The sequence below is a fragment of the Notolabrus celidotus genome, chromosome 8 (assembly GCF_009762535.1).
Source record: "Notolabrus celidotus isolate fNotCel1 chromosome 8, fNotCel1.pri, whole genome shotgun sequence".
Classification (NCBI taxonomy): Eukaryota; Metazoa; Chordata; class Actinopteri; order Labriformes; family Labridae; genus Notolabrus; species Notolabrus celidotus.
Window position 1 is genome coordinate 27,866,003 of NC_048279.1, and position 21,378 is coordinate 27,887,380.

The 21,378-nt window shown below is 39.1% G+C and overlaps 1 protein-coding gene and 1 long non-coding RNA gene across 12 annotated transcripts in view; one reads left to right on the plus strand and one right to left on the minus strand.

Moving 5' to 3' along the window:
- The window catches only part of LOC117817848, a 71,601-nt gene extending 51,100 nt beyond the window's left edge, over window positions 1-20,501 (plus strand). For 5 of the 7 annotated variants that reach the window (XR_004632234.1, XR_004632231.1, XR_004632233.1 and 2 more), the window contains one exon: window positions 19,612-20,501. This is a non-coding gene — a long non-coding RNA (uncharacterized LOC117817848). Of the gene's footprint in view, window positions 1-5,873; window positions 6,478-19,611 lie in introns of those variants that run through there. The other 2 variants (XR_004632232.1, XR_004632237.1) reach the window with 1 other exon arrangement.
- The window catches only part of LOC117817840 (C-terminal-binding protein 1), a 39,290-nt gene that overhangs the window by 3,268 nt on the left and 14,644 nt on the right, over window positions 1-21,378 (minus strand). For all 5 annotated transcript variants that reach the window (XM_034690611.1, XM_034690612.1, XM_034690609.1 and 2 more), the window contains 9 exons: window positions 10,448-10,602; window positions 7,415-7,559; window positions 5,884-5,987; window positions 5,270-5,372; window positions 3,262-3,386; window positions 2,339-2,428; window positions 1,640-1,770; window positions 1,249-1,376; window positions 733-847 (listed from right to left, as the gene is read on the minus strand). In XM_034690611.1, coding sequence (XP_034546502.1) covers window positions 733-847; window positions 1,249-1,376; window positions 1,640-1,770; window positions 2,339-2,428; window positions 3,262-3,386; window positions 5,270-5,372; window positions 5,884-5,987; window positions 7,415-7,559; window positions 10,448-10,585 — 1,079 coding nt within the window. In that variant the 5' untranslated portion in view covers window positions 10,586-10,602. The remainder of the gene's footprint in view (window positions 1-732; window positions 848-1,248; window positions 1,377-1,639; window positions 1,771-2,338; window positions 2,429-3,261; window positions 3,387-5,269; window positions 5,373-5,883; window positions 5,988-7,414; window positions 7,560-10,447; window positions 10,603-21,378) is intronic.

Below are 21,378 nucleotides of genomic sequence, written 5' to 3' on the forward strand. Positions count from 1 at the left end.
TGAAGGTTGGTAGTTTACTTCATCCAAACGTTCACAAAATACTGAGATTCAGGTCTTGATGTTATGATTCATAACAGTGTCAAATAATCAGCTGATTATGGAGCTCAACCAATCAATGAATGAACAGTTCAGATCATGATTTCAAGAAACAGGCTAAAAATGGCTGTCCCAGAGAGCCCAAGGCAGCATTTTCAGATCATATTGTCTAACAAACTGTTTCATAACTCTCATATTTCCCAAGTAGTAACATCCTAACAGTCTGATAAGATGGAATCAGCAATTGTTTGGCATTCTAGCCCAAATGAAGATTGAAAGCTGCAGATTGACCATTAAATCGACTAGCTGTCCCCCTGTATTGACAGCTTAGTACAGTTTCAGAGTCTCAGCAGATCTAAGTGGAGCTTTTAGATAGCTTGAGTTCAGAGTTTGACAGAACACAGAAGATCAGCAATGGATTAAGCTTCATCTTGTCAATATGGAGTCATTAAAAATGCCTTGATCAATGTGATACTGCAGCAGCTCCAGAGAGGTTGGGTTTGCAACATCACCAATCTGATGAACTCATCAAAACCTTTGTGAGACCGGGCCAACCATACATTGTCTGGTGTTAGCCATCCACCTGTGCACGGACTTTCTAAATCAGTCATGCACTTTTATACATTTTCCAGGCTTTGGGGAATAAAACCTCCCTGTACCGGCCACTACAGCTCTCTCTCTCCTGGTGTCACTTACCTATAAGCCCCATTGAGTTCAGGGTGGACGGTGGCGGGGTCGACTCCTGTCCAGTGGTTGTTCTGGGTGAGGAACTCCTTATTCACACAGTTCTTCAGACTGTCAGGGATACGACCTAGGAGGCAGAGAAAAAAAAAAGTGGAAATCAAATTAGAATTATCAGTTACAACCACTCTACATTTTAAAGCAGGTGGGATTTTCTTTTTACATCATTACAATGTTTTCTACAGAGACGCTAAAGTTACATAAGATCGAACAGCCTGGCCGGAAAAGACTGATGCATGGGGGAAACAAAGGATGAGGCTTGAAAGTGAGAAAGAAGGTTGAAAAGAGTGGTTGTTAGATATAAAGCAAAAGTACAAGGCCTTGAAATCTCCCTGCTTGGGGAATAGGAAAGATAATTTATGCCAGACAGCAGAAGCAACTAAAAATATCTTTGTGCATATTTCCATCAAAGCGAATGTGTCCCTGTGCTTGTGTGTGCACACAATGTTTCTGTGTGTGTCTTCAGACTACCTGTGATAGCCCTACGGATCTCCCTGGCTGCCTCCTCTCTCATCTCCAGTGAAGCCTGTTCACTGTACCAGGCAGCATGTGGGGTGCAGATCAGGTTGGGAGCGTCCTTCAGTGGGCCCTGACTGAAACTGAATCATGAACAAAAAAACTGCAATCAGTGATGATTTCATTAATGGTTTACCAATTTCAAGTTCTAGTTTATAAATTGTAAGAAAGCCGTGATAACTGCTCAGGAAATCCTTTTCCAGATCTGACATAACATCTTCAGATTTATTTGGATGTGTGAACAACAGTCCCAAATGAACAGATGTAACATTGACAATCATTCCCCTATAATTAACATTTTATTGAATTCTCTTGAACTACAAATCATTTTATACGTTAACATTACCTGAAAGGCTCTGTCTCATGAACATCCAGAGCAGCTCCACGTATCCTCCCCTCTTTCAGGGCCTGAGCGAGGGCCTTCTCATCCACCAGACCCCCCCGAGCCGTGTTCACCAGAAATGCCCCCTGACGCATCTTAAACACACATATACACATACACAGTCTGAAATCTGAGAAGACTTTTATATAAATGTTAGATTGATTAAACTTGATTAAATATCCACATAAATGTAATGTGGTCCTTTCCTCTCTTGAGCTAATTGTCTTTAAATGTTAAGCAACTAATTTCAGGAAGCTGCAAACTTAAAAGCACTTGTTTCCATTTAGATCTCATTTCTGCCCTTGGGCAGAGACACAGTGAAGCTTAATCTTAATAATAAAAGATCTGATACAAATAGAGAACATTTCTTTTCCCCTTCCGTCCTCCAGAACAGTCAGAAATACAAAAAGAATACAGCTTCTATCTTTGGATCTGAAATCAGGCTGAGCACTGGAGACAAACGGATATTTCCCGAATGTATCAGATGTCATACACGGAGCACAGAGTAAAGAACCTCATTCATCTGTATGGAGGCAGTGGGCTAACACAGGTATCTGCGTCTTAAATATTTATGTCCATGGGATGCTGAAGTCCATGTTTGGATAAATAAATCATTCAGGTGTGTGTATGTGGGCTCAGTCAACTGTGCTGCTGCCTCTCTACCTGTTTGATGGTGAAGTCATTGATCAGGTGGTGGTTGTGTTCGTTGAGGCTGCAGTGCAGAGAAACACAGTCCGAGTGAAAGAGCAGGTCCTGAGGAGAAATACAGGGGAAAGAACCAGCAGAGAATCAGCATGGCTAAATTGCATTTTCTTCACACCGTAACTGTAAAAAAAAAGTGTCTGTATTACAAATACAAGCTTTGTTTCATGTTGGATAGCTGCCCTCACTTTTACTCCTAGTGAGCATGAGAGGGTATCCTGTTTCAGTACAAACAAAAGGCAGCCCAACAGTTAATCCATATTTATCATGGAGGACACAGGAGAACACAGTGTTTAGTCAGCAAAAAAAAAGAAGAAACATTGGATTTATTCTCAATTGGTTTAAATTTCATGGTAGCACTGTGCGCTCATTGACCAAATCCTTAATGGTAGTTCAGTGGAAAATAGCATTTCATTGGCAGTCATATAATTTGCTATCATGGTAGACATATTTTGCCAATAGTGGTGTTAGATGTAGAGCAACCAAAAGCTTTGACATACAGTACCATTGAAATCAGTGACTCTCAGGTGCACTGTGGTCTGCGCTATGGTAAAATAATACAAGCAGTTATACCCTTATCATCAATAATAATAAAACCTGAATTATTTCATTAAAATCAAAGAAAAGGAAATAATCCGTTAGCTCTCAGTCCCTTGATGGTTTCTCCCTTTTGTGTATGTAAACTGTGGCAGTAAGGACATTAAAAGTAGCACTTTGCGAGCTTGTTAGGCTGTATGAATGGCTGGCTTGTTTACACTAAAATGTGTTTTTATTATACAAGTTCCTACCTACATGAAACAAACAGCTGAAACAGTTGAAAGATTGCAGATTTGAAAAAAATGGCACCACTCATACCCAAAAGTGTGTCCTTCTGTTTGTCATACCTGTAGTGTGGTGACCCTTTGTAGTCCCAGGGATCTCTCTACGCCATCGGCCAAGTATGGGTCATAGAAGATCACATTAAAACCAAAGGCCTTGGCTCGCAGAGCTACAGCCTGGCCAACTCGACCTAGACAGACATGGAACAGAACACACATTGTTGAACCAACAAAACGCACACTCAAGATTGCACATACAGTTGTAACATAAAAACAGAGAAGTTAAGATTTTTTTGTGCTTCTAATATTAACTTTTTTTTTTTTTTTGCTTTTTCTTGTACAAATGACATAATTCTGTCTCCACACATCTGCTCATTAATACTGAACAGCTTACAGACTGTACAGGGAGGAGATTTACATTCTGCTTCTGGTTAATCCTCTTATATGTTATTGGCAGTAACTCCTTAGGAAGCCAATTTAGCTGAGCTAAGGACACAACTTCACAAAATGAAAATGGAAAGTCGACAAATCCTCTGACTAAAAACTTCTGCTCCATTACTGAGCAACAACCTAATCAACAGTGTGTCAGTCTGACCAACATGTGCCAGACAAAATAAATTAAACCTTTAATTAAAAAACCTTCACCCACGACAATCTCGGTCTGTCGTTGGGTCAGTCTAAATCTTTGGTCCAGACTGAAATGTTTGTTTTGAATTAATGGATGGCTTGACATTAAACTTGGTCAAGAAGTTCATGGTCCCCAGAAGATTAATCATCAGGACTTTGATCCTTTGAATTTTCGTCTGGCACCAAGCCTCTCTTTCCAAAACTAATGTGCAAATACCTACAGGTAAACTCTCAGCTTATTGTTGATTTCAAAGGTATGAGGACGACCAAAATGCATTTAACAGCCAAAATGAATAATGGTGTTTTATAGCTGGTCAGCTTCTGTTCTAGATAATAAGCAGACACTTTGCATGACATAAATTCTTTACCAGGTCTTACCATTCAATGTAAAGAAAACTACTGTCCACTTTGTGTAGTGCTAACACAACAGTAGACCTAAACATTACACTTAAAGCTGCTGTTGGTAGTCACAGAGTAAACATCTGTTCAGAGAGAGGGACTTCGAATGTCAACACTATCCCTCCCAACCAGATTTCCTCTTAGCCCCCCAACACAGATCAGCGTGTGGAGTCATGATAGTGCCGGACTCATAGCCAATCGGGGGACGTAGTAGGGGCCGTCCCTTAACCAATCAGGACAGAGGATTGGAGATTAGCTCTGATTGGTCTGTGATAACGGGAAGAAGGGGAATAATAACATTGCTTTATACAAAGGCATTGGAAAACGCAGAGATTTCGCAATAGTCTCATATTACTCCACTTACCGATTAGTACCGATGGGTAATATGACCTTGTCTCCAAACCCAGCAGAAAAAAAAGTAAACATTTTTACATCATTCCTACTAACAGCAGCTTTAAATGGCAGCCATCTTGATAGTTTACGAAGGTGCCCCAGTTTGGCTCAATCCCACTAAATATTAGGTGAACCGTTCTCATTGGCCAAACCTGAATCAGCTCAGATGGAAATCTGTGTGACAGGGACAGGGGAACAAGTGCATCTGCTCCAGCAATAAAAACTTTGACTTGTTCATCGTCATGCTAGCAGGCTTCTCCAGTTGGTTGACATATTTGTTGAGTAAAATTTTTCAACCATGACACTTTGTGATTACATTCAAGTGTCTCAGGATGAATTCATTACTCTTTGTCATCCTTTGATTTAAGACATTTGTCTTTCTCATCTTCATGCCTCCTTTGATGCTAATCAAATACGGTACAGTTCAAACAGGGGAAGCTATTTAACTCAAAGTATTCACTCTAACAGAGAAGCTAGCATGGATGGAGTCCTTCTGGATGCAGAGTAGGTCTCTGTCTCAAAGAGTGAGGTGTAATTTGTGTTGAATGTCTCCAATGCTTTTAATGTTTTAATGTAAAGCACATTGAGTTGGCCTTGTGTATGAAATGCGCTATACAAATAAAGCTGTCTTGCCTTGCCTTGCCTTGTTACTCACCAAGTCCTATAAGTCCCAGTGTCTCTCCTCTGATCCTCGCGGCTCCTGACGCCACCTCTCGGATCTGCTCCACACTCTGAACCCGTGTGCCCTCCCGGAGAGCCTGACACGAATAACAAAGACTTATTCAGTGCAAATATCACACAGGCAGGCAGGCAGGCAGACAGGCAGGCAGACAGACAGACAGACAGACAGACAGACAGACAGACAGACAGACAGACAGACAGACAGACAGACAGACAGACAGACAGACAGACAGATGAAAAAGTCTTGTCTTTGTCAGACCAGGCATATTTCAATGTGCCTTCCTTTAACCTCCAAAGGTCAAATGTCTTTAGTTGACAGTGAGTATAAAATAAAAGTCTGAATAATGAATGGTCTCATATTTGAAGAACAAATCATGTAACTGTACCCTCTACATCCTACATCAACGTCTTTCAAATACAGCGACGTTCTAAAGAAAATGAAATGTCTCAATTCGTCTGACTTCTCAGAATGAAAGTATAAGTAATGGTCAAATCTGAAATGTTTAGAACTGAAGGCAGCCCTCCGAGACTGAACTCATTTACACACACTTCCTTTCTTTCTTTTAAGAGTCACACAGTGCTACAAACCTGGTGCAGCCAGGTGGTCCGCCGGTACAAGGTGAGGATGTGACAAAGTGTGGAGTCTGCCGTCTCCTCCACTGACGCTGCTGGCATATTACACACAGCTATGCCTGTTGGACCAGAGAGCAGATAAGGATTAGGAATAGCTTTTGGGGGCTTTTTTAGGAGCAAGATGAAGTTTAGTGACGTTTCTTTTTTTATTGAAGAGTGAAGACTGAATTCATTTGTAAGCACTTTCTCTACAAACACGACTGGAAACTTTTAAATTGCAGAGCCTCTTGGTGGATGGAGATAGGAGAGGTTAGTTAAGGTCTAGCTGTTACAGGACAGATTTGTGTTTTAATGAGAAGCAGTAGTGACTGCACTATTTGAATTTAAATATAACTGACTTGTTGCAAACATGACAATGCCTATTGGCAGCAGAAACATTTTGGAAGACTGGCACAGAGGTCAAATCATTTGTTGAGCAGCACTCCATTCTCATGTCTGAGTTGTATTTGGTCTTCATTGCTTTTTTGAGTAACTACTGGCTACACCTGAATGATCAGCAGTCATTGCTGAAGGCGATATCATTGTTAAATAAAATCCAATGAATTCTGGGATTGCTTCCTACTGAAGGCAAACACTTATAAAGAAATGGCACAGTCAGAAATTATACAATGAAAGATGTATAAGTTTTTTTTAACATGTAAGACATGTAATATCTAATCAGAACCATGGCTTTTACATTTAGTTGATTAATTGATTAGCCAATCAAAAGAAATACAACTCAAGCAGGCCCACAGAATCAGTCATTTTTAAGGGAATATATCAAATGTTTGTTCCGGCCCTTTAAATGTAAGAATTTATTGGGTTTTTTTCAAATTTTTGGTGGTACATAAACAGACACTCGTTTTTAGACAAATTGCTGGATAAACTACACTATTTAAGCTATGAATTTTTGGACATTTGGTTTGCCAAGCAATGAATATATTTATCCTCAAAGCCCTTTTGATAGGTAGCCATAATCAAACCAGTGTCAGAGGCTGTTTTCAAAACCGCCTACTATACTAGTAGTAGGTACCGTTTTGGGCTAAACTCAGTATATAGTATGTGAACAAGAGCAAAATCTGCAGTATTTCAAAACTACCCGTATGTTGTACTGATTCAGGAAAATTTCTCAGTATGCGGCGGACCAGTCTCCCTGTTTCCCATGATGCACACACGCTTCTTCTTTTTTCTACTTTTTTGAGGGGAGCACTTTGTTGTTAGGTGCTGTGAAAATTATTCAATTCTATATAAACCACCTCCTAACTTTTTAAATCACAAGTGATGCCAAAGAAGCAGTTTTGCAATCAGCTTGGCCGTTGTTTATTTTGGCTTTCCAAAACTGGATATCCAGTGACGCCTGGCTCAGCATACTACAATACAGATCCAACAGAAAAGTCAAACTACATACTCCCTTCAAACACAGTATGTGGACTGCAATAGGTAGTATGTAACAGGCGGTTTCAAAACAGCCAAATGACTAAGACAAAATGTGTGTATGTGTTCTCACCAAGTTCTCCAGCAGATTTGATGTCGATGTTGTCGTAGCCACTGCCGATGCGGACTATAATGCGCAGAGCTTTAAACTTTTCCAGGTCTTCTCTCATCAAAGTGATAGTGTGATACATAAGAGCTCCTACAGCTTCATTTAACACCTGCAAACAGAAGAACAGACGTGTTTAGTGTGTGTTTGTGTAGACCGAAAATTAAGCCCTGTTTTATCTCTGTGCTTACTCTCCAAGGGACCAAACAGACCGTTTCTGGAAGCATTATCATTGATTTAGATGCAGTGGCATTTGTTTCTGTGTGGTCTGCATTTCTGCATTAGACGCTAAAGTTTGGGACAAATTGTAAAGGTCAAGATATCAGCTGTGTTTGTGTTGGAGTGAGCACAAGTCAAGAGCAGCTTTACAGAAATCAATGTGAGTGAGAGAGTTCACTGAGTTCACAGTGTTTCCATAAACTCAGAATACTGTTGAAGGTTTTTTTTAGGATCGGCTGTTTATAACATCTCATATCCTGCTATTTTAATAACATGGAGTCACTGCTTTTCCTGAATATTACCATGGAAACTAGTCCTTTATAACCACGGGGATCAAGATAAGGTGTCTCTGCATGTTACAAATAGCTTCATATCAGCAGGGACCTTATTGGATTGTTGCTGCTGATCACGGCGACGGCTTATTGTTTAAGTAAAAATGAAATATTATGAGTCAAAGGCAGATCACTTGACTCATACACAGAATTACAGTGAACATCAGTGGCAAACCATTTCAGTCACCCTTTAATTGGTTTTCAGTTAAGTGTACGTTGCCAGCCTTTGTCTCCACGAGTGTGAGAGGGGATGGAAATGACATGCGGTTCAATTACAATAAAGAAGCCCTTTTAATTACACAATGAGGTGGCTGCTTACTAGAAAGCCAGAGAGAGATAGTGAGTGAGGGAGAGCCATCTGTTTCTCCCACGCTGTGGCCTACTGAGCGCGCTCTCAGAGAGAGTGTGCCTGGCAGACACCCAGAACCAGACGTAACCCTGCCAGACATACAAACCCATTTACACTCCATAGTGGCTGTGGCAAGATCTGAGCCTGACCCACATTTAAAGTGTGCTCTCTGCACTCTCCTTTTATTTTCTTCCCTTATTTTCTGGTTTTCCTGATGATCTTTTTCTTTGTTTTGGGATTCTGTCATTTGAATTGTTGTTCATTTATTCAATTTTTATTTATTTATTTATTATTGTGCAAGAAATGTGCTTTACAAGAAAAGGGTGACCAAGTGATAGTAGACAGAATACCAAGTAAACAAGAATATTGACAACAAAAAACAAACAAACAAATAGGTGATAATACTAATAATAATAATAATAAGAGGAAAACCAAGTCAAAAACAAAACAACAACAGCAAAAAAAAGACAAAGAGAAACAATTGATGTTTATAAAAAAAAGATCAGAAATAGCCAATAAAAAGTAAGCAATGAAAGAGGGAGAAAAAAATAATAAGAAGAACAAAGTAAATAAATATATTATATAATAATGATAATGAAACATTTATTGCCGTTTTAGCAGCTAGTGTTTAAGACCTTAATGTGGTATTTATGGGACAAAGTCAGATTTAGTGCTTAAACTGCAAAAAAACAAACTTAATAGACCAAAATAATAACAAAATAAAATTAGAGCTTTAAGGCCTTTACACATTACAGTAACATGGTTACAACTACAGCTATCTTTGTAGTCACAAAATCCAAACAAACATGAACTGCTTTCCAACTGCAAGTGACGATGCCTACACGTAGCAGGATTTTAGTCTTTTTTTTCTCTAGATTACAGATAACATTTCTCCAAATAAATTGTTTTAAAATACCCACATAGAAACATTAACTCAAAATATGTAGCATTGACTATGTCTGCGAAGGTTCTCAGTCATCCAGGTCATGGTAATTCAAAGCTTGAAATTATCATTGACTATGTTTTGGACCTTAACTTGAGTTTGGATCATTTTAAACTCTTTAAACCAAAAGAAGAAAATAGATACAAACACTACCAACAACTTTGAGTCTAATGCCTCGAATGTGTCATAGATAGAAAACTATAAATAATGGAAATAGCTGTCATGTTTATTTCAATTTTAAATTTCAGTTTTGCATTTAAAAGTCAAAACTCTGGGTGGTGGGTGGGGAACGGAGTTGACATTCAGATGTGACAATTGATGTTTATTCAATATTTTTTATTCTCTTATATTATCTCTCTTATAATGTTAATTTTAAATTGACTTGATATTACCATTTTTACCCCTATTATAATCACCCATGTTATAAATGCTTATATGAGAGCTGTTGACTTTAACTTCCATAAGTATTATGATCAGTATGTTATTAATTTGCTATCCCTTTAAACAGTACACATACTTGCACCATTATTTTTGGCATTGTAACCACATGTTTGTTGGAGCTGTTGTTGTAATTATATTGTGTGTCTCTTTCCAGTCCCAACACAGTCTCATCAGATGGCTGTTCAACATGAGTCTGGTTCTGCTCGAGGTTTCTGCCTGTTAAAGGGCGTTTTTCTTTGCCGCTGTAACTTGCTAATTGCTGTGAAGTGCTCTGCTCATGGTAGATTAAGATTAGATTGAATCTTATCTTGATGTTGGGTCTTTGTAGATAATATAACAAAGAGAACAGTCCACACCTGCTCATTTTGTCAAGTGTCTTGAGATAGCATTTGTGATGAATTGGCGATATGTAAATGAAGATTGACTGATACATTTTCAGCTGCCGCTCATGTTGAACATACAGTTATTGGATGTTTTCTTTCACATGCTGCTCTTTAGAATATAAATCATGCTAATTTTCTCCTCCACAAATGTAATGTAGCGACATGGTGTTTATATTGAGACCATCATCAATCTCGTGCAGCAGAAGTCAAGCTTCATTGAGCAGCTTCAGACTGATGTCAGATCAAACATAAAGATGCAAATATTCTCAGGCCGGCGTATGATCTCACTCACAGTTAGCACTCAAGAACATGATCTAGTTGAAGTGTCTTTACCTTCTCGTGGATCTCCTGTGTGGACTGAGCGTCACAGAAGGCCACAGTTGCTACATCTTTCAGGATGGGCATCTCCACTGTACAGTCACGCCCGTCCAGCAGTGCCACCAGGGGGCGCGGATGCATAGGACCATTCATGATGGGTGGCCTGATGCCTACACAAACACACAGAGACATTATAAAATAATTAAAGAGTCAGGCAGGAAGAACAAACCACATTATTTCATACTCCACAACTACAACATCCTTCACAGAAGCTTGAAAATCTGGTCTTAGTAAAAAGGCCAGTCGTCTAATGTTGGCCCCTCAGGCTTGCACATACTGGGTCATATCTTCAAGTCTCAGTATTTGTCAGTCATAAAACCTAGAACCTCAGATATGCTGTTGTTCCTGAGGCAGCATTCCATAATATTTGTCCTCTGCACTGATGCAGTTACAATAACATCTGTGAGAGTAAGCAAGAAGGAAAAGAAAATAACTTATCAGCTGTCTGGGGGAGAGAAAATTCCTGTTTTGGGTGTTTTGGTTGTGCAGATGTTTTCCTCTTGATTAGTGGTAAGAAAGAAATGATTGTTTTTACTGCCTTTTGCTTGAGTTTGCTGACTCTATAAAACAGACAGTATTAAAAACGGGGGATAAGGAAGGCACATTATATAGACATGTTTCAAATAGTTAAAGAATAAGTTGCATTCGGATGTTCAGAATATAACTGTAGACTCAAACATCAGGAGTCAGTTACAAAAACTGGATCATTAGAGTAGTTCCTTTTTGTATTTTCCCCTGTAAATATTACTTGAATTAAGTACTTGTATATTCATGGTGAATGTCAGAGCTTTCTCCATGGACCACTGAGACACGCAAAGGAAAAAGGGCAAAGGTCTTGACCAGAGTCTTAAACTATCAATCATCTATTTATTTATTTTTTTGAAAATCTTGATGGGAGCGCAGATTTAGCCTAATGGTTATGTCATGTGCCCATATAGCGGGAAGCCTAGATTCCAGCCTGTGGCCTTTTCCTACATGTTAGTCCCCAATTCTCTCTCCCAGTTTCCTGCTCCATCCACTGTTCTCCCTTCTCTAAATGAAGCTGTAAAAGCCCCCCCAAAAATACATGAAAAAGAACGTCTTGATTGCAGGCACAAATGTGGCCTAGTAGATAAATTGTATGCCCCATGTACAGAGGCTATAGTTCTTGAAGCGGCCTGGATATGACTCCAACCTGCATGTCATACCCCACTCTCTCTACACGTTTTCCTACTCTATCCACTGTCCTATCCTCTTAATGAAGCTTGCATGATGTCAGAAAAGCACCATGTGTGCTTACATTGCTCTATAATGTGATGACAATAAGAAGTGTAAGAAATGAATAAATGTGCATTTTAGCTATAAGTCAAAATTTGTACATTTTTCTGCAAGGGGTGTAGAAGTACATGTATTCATCCTTTCGGTTCAAGGTAATGCAAATCTAAGGTCCCCACACTTACTGGAAACAGGACACAACACACAGAGCGCGTGTAGCCCGTCACGTAGGCAGCATTCAGTGCTTGGAAGAGGTTCCTGCATGATTCTATTTTTGAATCTATTATCTTTTAATAATACTATTTTAAACGAGATATAATTTGAAATGTTTAAAAGAAGAAGGATAAAATAAATCTGAGCACGCCTACAAGCTTCAACTGTCGATACTACACTTGGGACACAAAGTTCTTTAAGGTCCTAATAAAGGGGGAAAAAATTTATGTTTTACTTTAACCAAAATTTCAAAATTACATCCCGAACCAACATTTTTTTGTACCGTTACACCTCTACTTTCTACTATACAGTATCAGTGTTTACTATTACATTTTCAGTCAATTTGGTAGCCAATAGGGTAGCTGATCAACTGCATCAAAATGGTGTGGAAAAAAACATAATAATTATAATAATAATACCTTTATTTGTATAGCACTTTTCGCTCACAACAAATAATGGCCATTACATCCCCTCAATTAATAAAATATGCCCATATTAAATATGAAAGCATTGTTTCTCTAAATTTGAGATGTTTTCGTATTCATTGCGATGGATTCAGACTTCAGTGCTGTGCTCTTTTGTGGGAAATGATGAAATTGTGATTTATTGTGTAGCCTAAATTCAAAGTGAATGTAACTCAAGTATACAAGAGAAATGTAACATAAAGTACCTCTAAAACAATCAAAATGATTCCAGGAGATAAGTATACAGCAGTGCAAGATAGTGAGATCTGTGTCAAGAGAGACTTCTTCAAGATTGACTGAAATATGTCTGTAACTCAGCAGGACTGAGCCCTCTCTTTAACCTTTCTCCAGGATGTCTTATTAAGTCATCTCTTCAGATTAGACCATTACCTTCAGAGTGCTGCCAGGCCTTACAGCGAGATAAGTGGTATTTAACAAGGCAAGACAAACCCACTGTTCAGCCTGTATCCAGGTAAAGACGGAGCAGAGATTGTCGGAGCTGCTTTTGTTTGATTTCATCTACCACTTCCCTTTGCAGTCTCCAGCGTCTCTCTGTTTGTTTCTCCTTTCAGGCAGCTGCAGGGTTAATCTTTGATGGACATACTGACCGAGCTTTGAGTCGTCTGAGAGACAGACAGATGTAGATTCACTGCCTGTAATTGGGTCTGTGTGACATGTAGAGTTTTGACAGGCCTCTGAAACCCTGTAGATAAAATAAGTGCGGTGATTCCAGTTTCTGCTGATGCTGAGTGTACCCATCACTCACTCCTGACTGTTCTCTATCTGAGATGTGCAGGCTGACATCTCACATAAGCAGCCACCTCGGACATCTCACTCAAAAATGTCTGTGAAAAACTTTTCTCTGGGACTCAGACATCCAGAGACGTAGCTGGCACTCTCTGAGTTTGAGACTGCTGTCATGATGCACTATATGAATTAATTATAATGCAGCCAAAATGATCAGCTTTTCAGCTCGTCTATGTTATAATATTTTTAATGCAAAAGACTCCCGACAATCATATCTGTGTGAAGAAGTTTGGCAGGTCCAAACCCACGATTAGTTTGGAAAATATTGGTATTGGCGAAACTGAGTGGCACTCACAGCTATCATTAAGTAAAGAAATCCCTGCCAGAATGAAGATCCTGCTACCAGTGATGGTGCTTGTCATTAATATCTTATTTAAAGTGCTTTGGAGCATTGTTTTAGAGCATTTGCTGAGAGATTTTCTTGTTTATTAAATCCAGAAACACTTCTGAAAATGCAACGTCTTGTGGAGGTGTCGTTAGCAAGCGGCAACCTCCGGCCGCTAGAATTAAAGCCAATGCGAAAGTCTTATAAACTGCAGTTCTTCAAGTGTCTGCTGGAGTCTGGCTCCAGAAGTACCAGAAACCACATACACACAAATTGAAAAAAGCTGATCTTTACAGCAGAAATAAACATGTTTACAGAAAAACGAGTGTAGTCTGGATAGCACATTTGTCGATTGGCACACACTGTAGGGGGGGTGAATGTTTTTCACAACGCGGCAATTTCAAAGATATTAAGATTACAAGTTTTACATTATGAGGAGCACAGCTGGCCTGACTGACAGGCGGGAACACTGTAGCTGTTGGCGAGGGGGCTCAAATCCTGCTTCTGTGACAGACTTCTTCACCCATGTTCTCATGGAGAGATACCACAGGTCTTTCTTCCTGCAGTGGTCAGACTTTAGAATCAATAACAATAACCTCACAATATGCAATATTTCCCCCATCTATTTATTAACGTGGAATAATTACTCATCCCTCTCTTCTTACATGTGCAATACGTTTTTTCTACTCATCTTCTCAGTTCTGTTCTGTACATTGTTTTATACGATGCTACAAGTCTGTGCACATTTTTCACCGCGTCACTGGTTTTGTAAGTATTTGTAAATTTACTTATTTAGTTGTGTATATACGTCGTAAGATAAGCTTATTTTTACTTATTTCATTTGAATTGCTAATAACTTTTTTATAATTGCTATATATGCTCTTGTTTGCTTTATACTGTTTTGCACTGTCTACTTTGCTGCTGTAACAATTAAATTTCCCCGTTGTGGGACGAATAAAGGATTTTCTTATCTTATCTTATCTTTACCTCAGCATCAGTGCTGAAGCCACAGCTCTCTGATATTAAAGGCCCAACGTTTAACGTGAGTGTTTGAATAGTAACATTTCTACAGCAAATACAAATCCCAGTTGTATGGAAACATGCTGACATGATGCCACATCGACACTTGGCTGACTCTTCTGTTGTTTTTGGCAGTTTCACATTGGTCTGCTTCGCTCACTGACTAGGAGGTGAGCATTGTGTTGTCTCCCAGGAGTGAGTAAGCGTAGCTGCATGGAATATAAATATGCAATAAACCTCACTGGACATTTATAGCTGGGTGATCATACTGTTTCTGCTGTGACACGCTGGAATAAGAAGTTAATATCATTCTGAAGAGATGTGGCTCAGAGTTTCTGATGTGGTGATTTATTTTAAACAGACTCAAGGATGAGTGAGCCAGTGTGCATGCATGAGGAAATAATGTATACAGAGCTTGCATGTGTCTCTGGATTGTTTTCCTGTGGACTGCATTGTTCACAGATTGGACTAAAAAAGTATTCAGAATATATTTAGAGAATAAAGATGATTTTATATTTTAAAAGTTTCAGTTTATAAGATTATAATTTCACAAGAGTTCACCACTGAGTTGTTAAATGTGGCACATACCAGTGAGTTATTTTAAACAAGCATGCAAATGATTCTTCCTCATGTATCATGCAACAGTAGAGCAGAGCGTGGGCGAGTAAATCCAGAACGCCATGTAACTGTAACCATGGAGTACAACACTGTGTACATGTTAGTGAGAATACAGCCTGGTCACACATTATTTTAAGTTGCACAGGCATCCTGCAGCTAAAGTGTACAGCTGTGATCCTCAGCTTATGAAGCTAAACTCAATCTGACAACACTTTTTGTAAGCATGTATGTTTTATTGTTTAAGGGCAACAATCACCACACCGCCACTGCATCTCATGTTAACTTACAACTAGTTTAACTGTATTGTACAAAGATGATAGCTTCTCTTCCATAGCTAAATTTGTTGATAAGATTATTTTTTTAAAGCTGCAATGGTGCTCATACTTTGGAATAATCCATCACTCAACTTCCATATTGTCTTCAAGTCTCAGATGTCAGATTTCAGCATGAAACCTGATCTGGTGTAGCAAAGCAGGTGAAACTCAAATCCTTCTCACAATTCTTTATGTGAGCTGGTAAAACATTAGCTTTCCATAATAGGATTTGCCTGAAGGCCATTGCACTTTCACATCAATACAAAATCAATGGTGCATGGCTGAGAAATTGGAATTGAACAAGTGCAAAAAGTACTTTCAGGCTTCAACACAGCCTTCATTGTAACTCAGATGTAATCACCAGCAGCACAATCGCCCGTAGAGGCTGATTCTGGCCCTCGTCTTTTCTCAGGTTTAATTTGAGCGGCAAAACCCTTGAGAGCAAACTGAGAGGTCTCGCAGGTGATGTTCGCTCACACAAAATAATGAAATCAGGTCGTTCCGACAAGTTGTGTGGCAGAGTGGCGTTTTAGGAAAGTAGATTCCAGACATTTCTCCGGCTCACACTCGGTCACAGAGCTGAAGAGGAAATAGCTTTCATTCCAGCACTGAGCGTGACCTTGGGAGGACTGGCCTTCTGTCTGCTGAGTAGTACGATATGATAAAACACCCGCTCTTTCTGTGTCTGCCTCTCCAACACACACAGACACACACACTCAGACCTCAATACAAACACTTTAAATATGAATCTACTCCCACTCTCTTAGAAATCCTTACTCCAACAAACTCGAGTAGCTATTATCGGTTTTATCTCTTACATTAAGTATATTTCCTCACTCTCTAGTCACACTAAAGCCTCATTAAATTCTTCATTATATTAAATAATTGCTCAGACTTTCCTTCCTCTCTACTCAGTCCCTGTACTGTGCAACCCAATCCATCTCCTCTATCTCCACTCTCCTTTTCCTATTATGTTTAATACTCCAGTACACACTCACCCCCTTTCTTTCCCAGTCCCTCTACCCCCCAGTAGCCCTGGGGTGGGTTGACTGCTGGGAGCCTTCATAGTGCAAATAGACCTCTTGACAGCCGACGGGGACCACAGCTCCATTTCTCCCATTACCATCTACCCAGTGTTTCTTCACAGCTATGCTTCAATTCAGATACACTGCTGTGTTTGGTAAACACTTTGAGGCAACTCAGAAGCTGGGATTTGCCGCCAAAATGATCAAAAAAGGAAAATAAAAGAACATCAACGACAATCTACACGGTAACAACAGTATCCTGTTGTCCATCAATACTATTAAGTCTGTCAAGGAAGCTCAATGTGTGTGCAGCATTTGGGTCAAAGACAAATTCCCCTAAGAGGACACTCAAATATTTTGTTTCGAATCGTATCGTGTCATATCATACCATATTGCTTTGTATTGTAGTATTGTGTCGTATAGTATTGCATGATGTCGTGTTATATTGTATTGTATTACATCTTAACAAAACAAGCTGTGTTGGTTTGGATCGGATCAGATCCTATTGTAACATAACGCAATGTATTGTAACGTAACATATTGAAACATAACGTAACATATCGTAACGTATCTTAACGTATCATAATGTCTTCTAAAGTAACGTTCGTAACGTATCGTAACGTATCGTAACGTATCGTAACGTATCGTAACGTATCGTAACGTATCGTAATGTCTTCTAACATAACATAGTGTAACATGTCATAACGTATTCTAACGTATCATGATGTTTTCTAATGTAACATAGCATAACGTATCGTAACGTATCGTAACGCATCGTAAAGTATCGTAACGTATCGTAACGTATCGTAACGCATCGTAGCGTATCATAACGTATCATAACGTATTCTAATGTTTCGTAACCTATTGTAATGTATTCCAACGTAATGTATCCTAAAGTATCCTAATGTATTGCAATGTCTTCTAACGTGACTTTATGTCTTCTAACGTAACGTAGCATAACGTATTCTAATATATCATAAGGTATCGTAAAGTATCGTAATGTATTACAACGTAACAGCGTAATGTATCATAACGTATTCTAATGTATCGTAACGTATCGTAAGGTATTTCAGCGTAACATAGCGTAAAGTATCATAACATATTCTAAGGTATCGCAATGTATCGTAACGTATCGTAACGCATCGTAAAGCATTGTAACGTATCGTAACGTATAATAATGTCTTCTAACGTAACATAGCATAACACAACGTAAGGTATCCCAACGTATCGTAACGTACCCTAATGTATTGCAATGTCTTCTAACGTAACGTAGCATAACGTATTCTAATATATCATAAGGTATCGTAAAGTATCGTAATGTATTACAACGTAACATAGCGTAATGTATCATAACGTATTCTAATGTATCATACCATGTGGTAAGGTATTCCAGCGTGACATAGCGTAAAGTATCATAACATATTCTAACGTATCGTGACGTAACGCAATGTATCGTAACCTATCGTAATGTATTCCAACGTAACATAGCGTAACGTATCATAACGTATTCTAACATATCATAAGGTATCATAAGGTATCGTAAAGTATCGTAATGTATTCCAACGTAACATAGCGTAACGTATCATAAAATATTCTAATGTATCGTAACCTATCGTAATGTATTCCAACGTAACATAGCGTAACGTATCATAACGTATTCTAACTCATCGTAACGTATCGCAATGTATCGCAACGTATCGCAACGTATGTTATTGTATAGTATTGCGTCACAACATATTGTATCGTTAAAACATATCATATTGTACCATATTGTATCATAACTCTGCTGTTACAGTACATGCTTAAGCATCTGGGACAACAAGTTACATCCCTTGATATGAAAACTGCATCTGTGTTATCTTACCAAAACTATGCTTCAGCTGTTTGACTAATGTTGAGAGATGGAGAAAGCATCTTTCCTTGGCTTGACCGTGATAACCATGAGAGTCAGAGGAAAAGCCCTGCAGCCTGCCTGTATCCAGCTGTCAGTGAACCAGTTAACAAGAACAGCTGGGGTTTTGTCCCACAGGATGCAACATTGTTTTCAGACTGTCCATCAATGGACAGGATGTCCAAGATCAGCTATTTTCCATGGGTTTTTTTTATATGCAGAACACAGAGAAGTCTGCCCGCCCCAACTTAGAGTGATTCGACAAAATGAGCAGCGATTGCCTGGCTTTTGAAGAATGGATTTAACTTTGGCCCTTCAATAGCCTGCTGTCTTAGAACAAGGGGTTTCATTAGTACATCAACAGCCTTTTTCAACACAGAGATTGGGAAGTAGTTGTAGCCATAAAGAAGACTGATATTACACATATTCTCAAAGACCTTTGTTAGTGTGTGTTACTGCCTCAGCTGCAGGATTAAAAGGAAAATAACAATGCCCCCGCTTCCTGTGTAACTACTTACAAGTAGAAGTAACAGCACTGTATTATCACCTTGGACAGGCTGTGTAGAAAATGTCAGAGTCCCATTTGGTATGGTAAACATAGAAATATGTTACGATTGTGAGAAAATTTGATTAATCCAAAGACATAAAAAGCAATCTTTAAAAAAAAATCCTGATTTAAGCTGCTCAATTTTATAGAAGTGGCTGCTCTTTTCAGCTTTTGGATCCTGGACTAATAATTGGACAAAGCAAGGTATCTTAAGATGTTACTTATCATGAGATTGCTCGTAAGAAGATCAAAATAATTAGTCAATGCACACAGTTAAATTGCAACTATTTGTATGCTCGTCTTTTCTTTGTTGTAAAATGATTGTCTTTCAATTTTTGGACTTTTGAACAGCCAAAGACTCTGACCCTTCAAATGTATCTGATGCAAAATCATCCTCCCCTTTTCAGTCTACTCAAACCAGCCTTCACAAACTGCTCTAGAAAACATTTCTAGCCGTTGCCAAATAATCCCACACAACTCGCTGCTGGAGACAAACTGCCTTCATGGTTTTTCACTCCAGAAATAAGCTTAGACATACTGAATTAAATCTATTTTCAGTCCTTTTTCTGACTGATCTGAACAGTGAAACTGCTGCAAGATGACACATTTCAGCTCCACTGTTTGTGTTTCTCATTGTTCAGGAAAGAAGAGAGGGGGAGTGTCGCTGTCTGCACCTGTGATCAGTCAGCCGCCTGAGTCCATTGTGCAGAGACCGGGTGATTTATGATGCTGCTGGCTCTGGTGGCGTGCAGCAACACGGCATGGTTAAAAAGCCCCTATATCCTAGTCTTTCAGCCCCTCACTGTGGCTCTCGCTGTCCCTTCATCACTCGTTGCCTCATTTTCAGATCTCCATCCCTCATTTCTTCAGACTCTTTTAATATCACTTGCTATTTCCTTTTCTCTGCTTTCTCCTGTCGATCTCTCAAACTATGAGAAAAGCCACATTCTTCTGTTTTGCAGGAAATCATCTAAATGTGCAGGTATACTGTGTTCAGGCAGCTTCTGCAGTCTTTTGTTTTTTGTTTTCGTCTTCCATCTCTCGACCCAAACCTCAATTCTCAGGAAGAAAAGAACAGACAACAGATATATCGTGCACCACCAGTCCTCCCTCTTTCTTATCTTCTCTCACAAGCACTCACACACAAACATTCTGCCCCTCCCACACATACATGAACACAGATGCATACTCAGCACACCAATCCTTGCAGGTTGACATGTATAATATGCAGTGATGTATGACAAACACAAGTGCATACACCTAGAAAATGATAGCCTTGCAAGGATTCTGGATCGCCCTCTGACACACACACACACACACACACGCACATTTCACACACAGAGATGCACATATTCACAAGGTCTTGATTTGCAGGTACAGTTCAGGTTTGTCAGCTTTTTGTTCCCATTACATCGACACCAGCAGCAAAACAGACAACAATGTTTGGCAGCGGTTTAGTTGCAGCAACCAGATTAGAGTCAAACTTTGAATAAACAAACTGTACTTGCACATTTGTACAGTTAATTTTCTACCTATCATCTTACAAGTCGTTTTTTTATGGCGGTCACACTTCTGTTTAAAAAGATAAAAAGGTAACCAGCTTTACAGCTTTATGGAAACTGCTGCATAGGCTAGGATCAATAAAGCGATGGAGTGGAATTACACACACCCTCGCACACACACCCCTACACTGCACCCGAGACCGAGTATGAAGCCTGCCGTGGCAAGAGGAACCCAATGATTTATAATGAAGTATATATTTAATTCAATAGATTTAGCAGCTGTATTATTTTTTGTGGTGAGGAGTGACTTATCTTTAACCTGCAGATTTCAGGTTGAATCCAATTTAACAACCCAAACAGAGGAAAAAGCTTCCTGCTTCCTTACTGTAAATATGCATGCTGATTGGATTTAGCGTAAGCACTGCTGGTTTGTAAACTGTCATTAACCTTAAAGGTTAAGAAATACAATCAGAAGTTAAACTTGTATTACAGGAAATACTACATTTAAGTACAGGCTGTAACTGGATTACTGTTTAATTGGATCAAACGTTAACAGGCAGACAAAAAGTCATGTTCAGTTTGGAGGCTCACTTGAATTGGGGTCAGTTTGGAGTACATACACTCCATATATGAATTATCAAGGTTATAAATCATCTACTGGCTCTCATGCACCCATCGGGGGCTTCCCCACAATAATGAAAAAGTTGTAGCATCCTGTCTTTGAGTTGATTTATCTCACAGTATAACAGTTAATTCCTTTTATGGAGTGTAAAAGAACCTTATTTGAGTATTCATTATACTGAGAAGAGTTTTATTTTTACATCACAGTAGATCCACTTTCTGTCAGTAGTGAAAGAGATGAACTAAGCTACATGTGACCTAAATTATTGTCACCATCTAAGATAT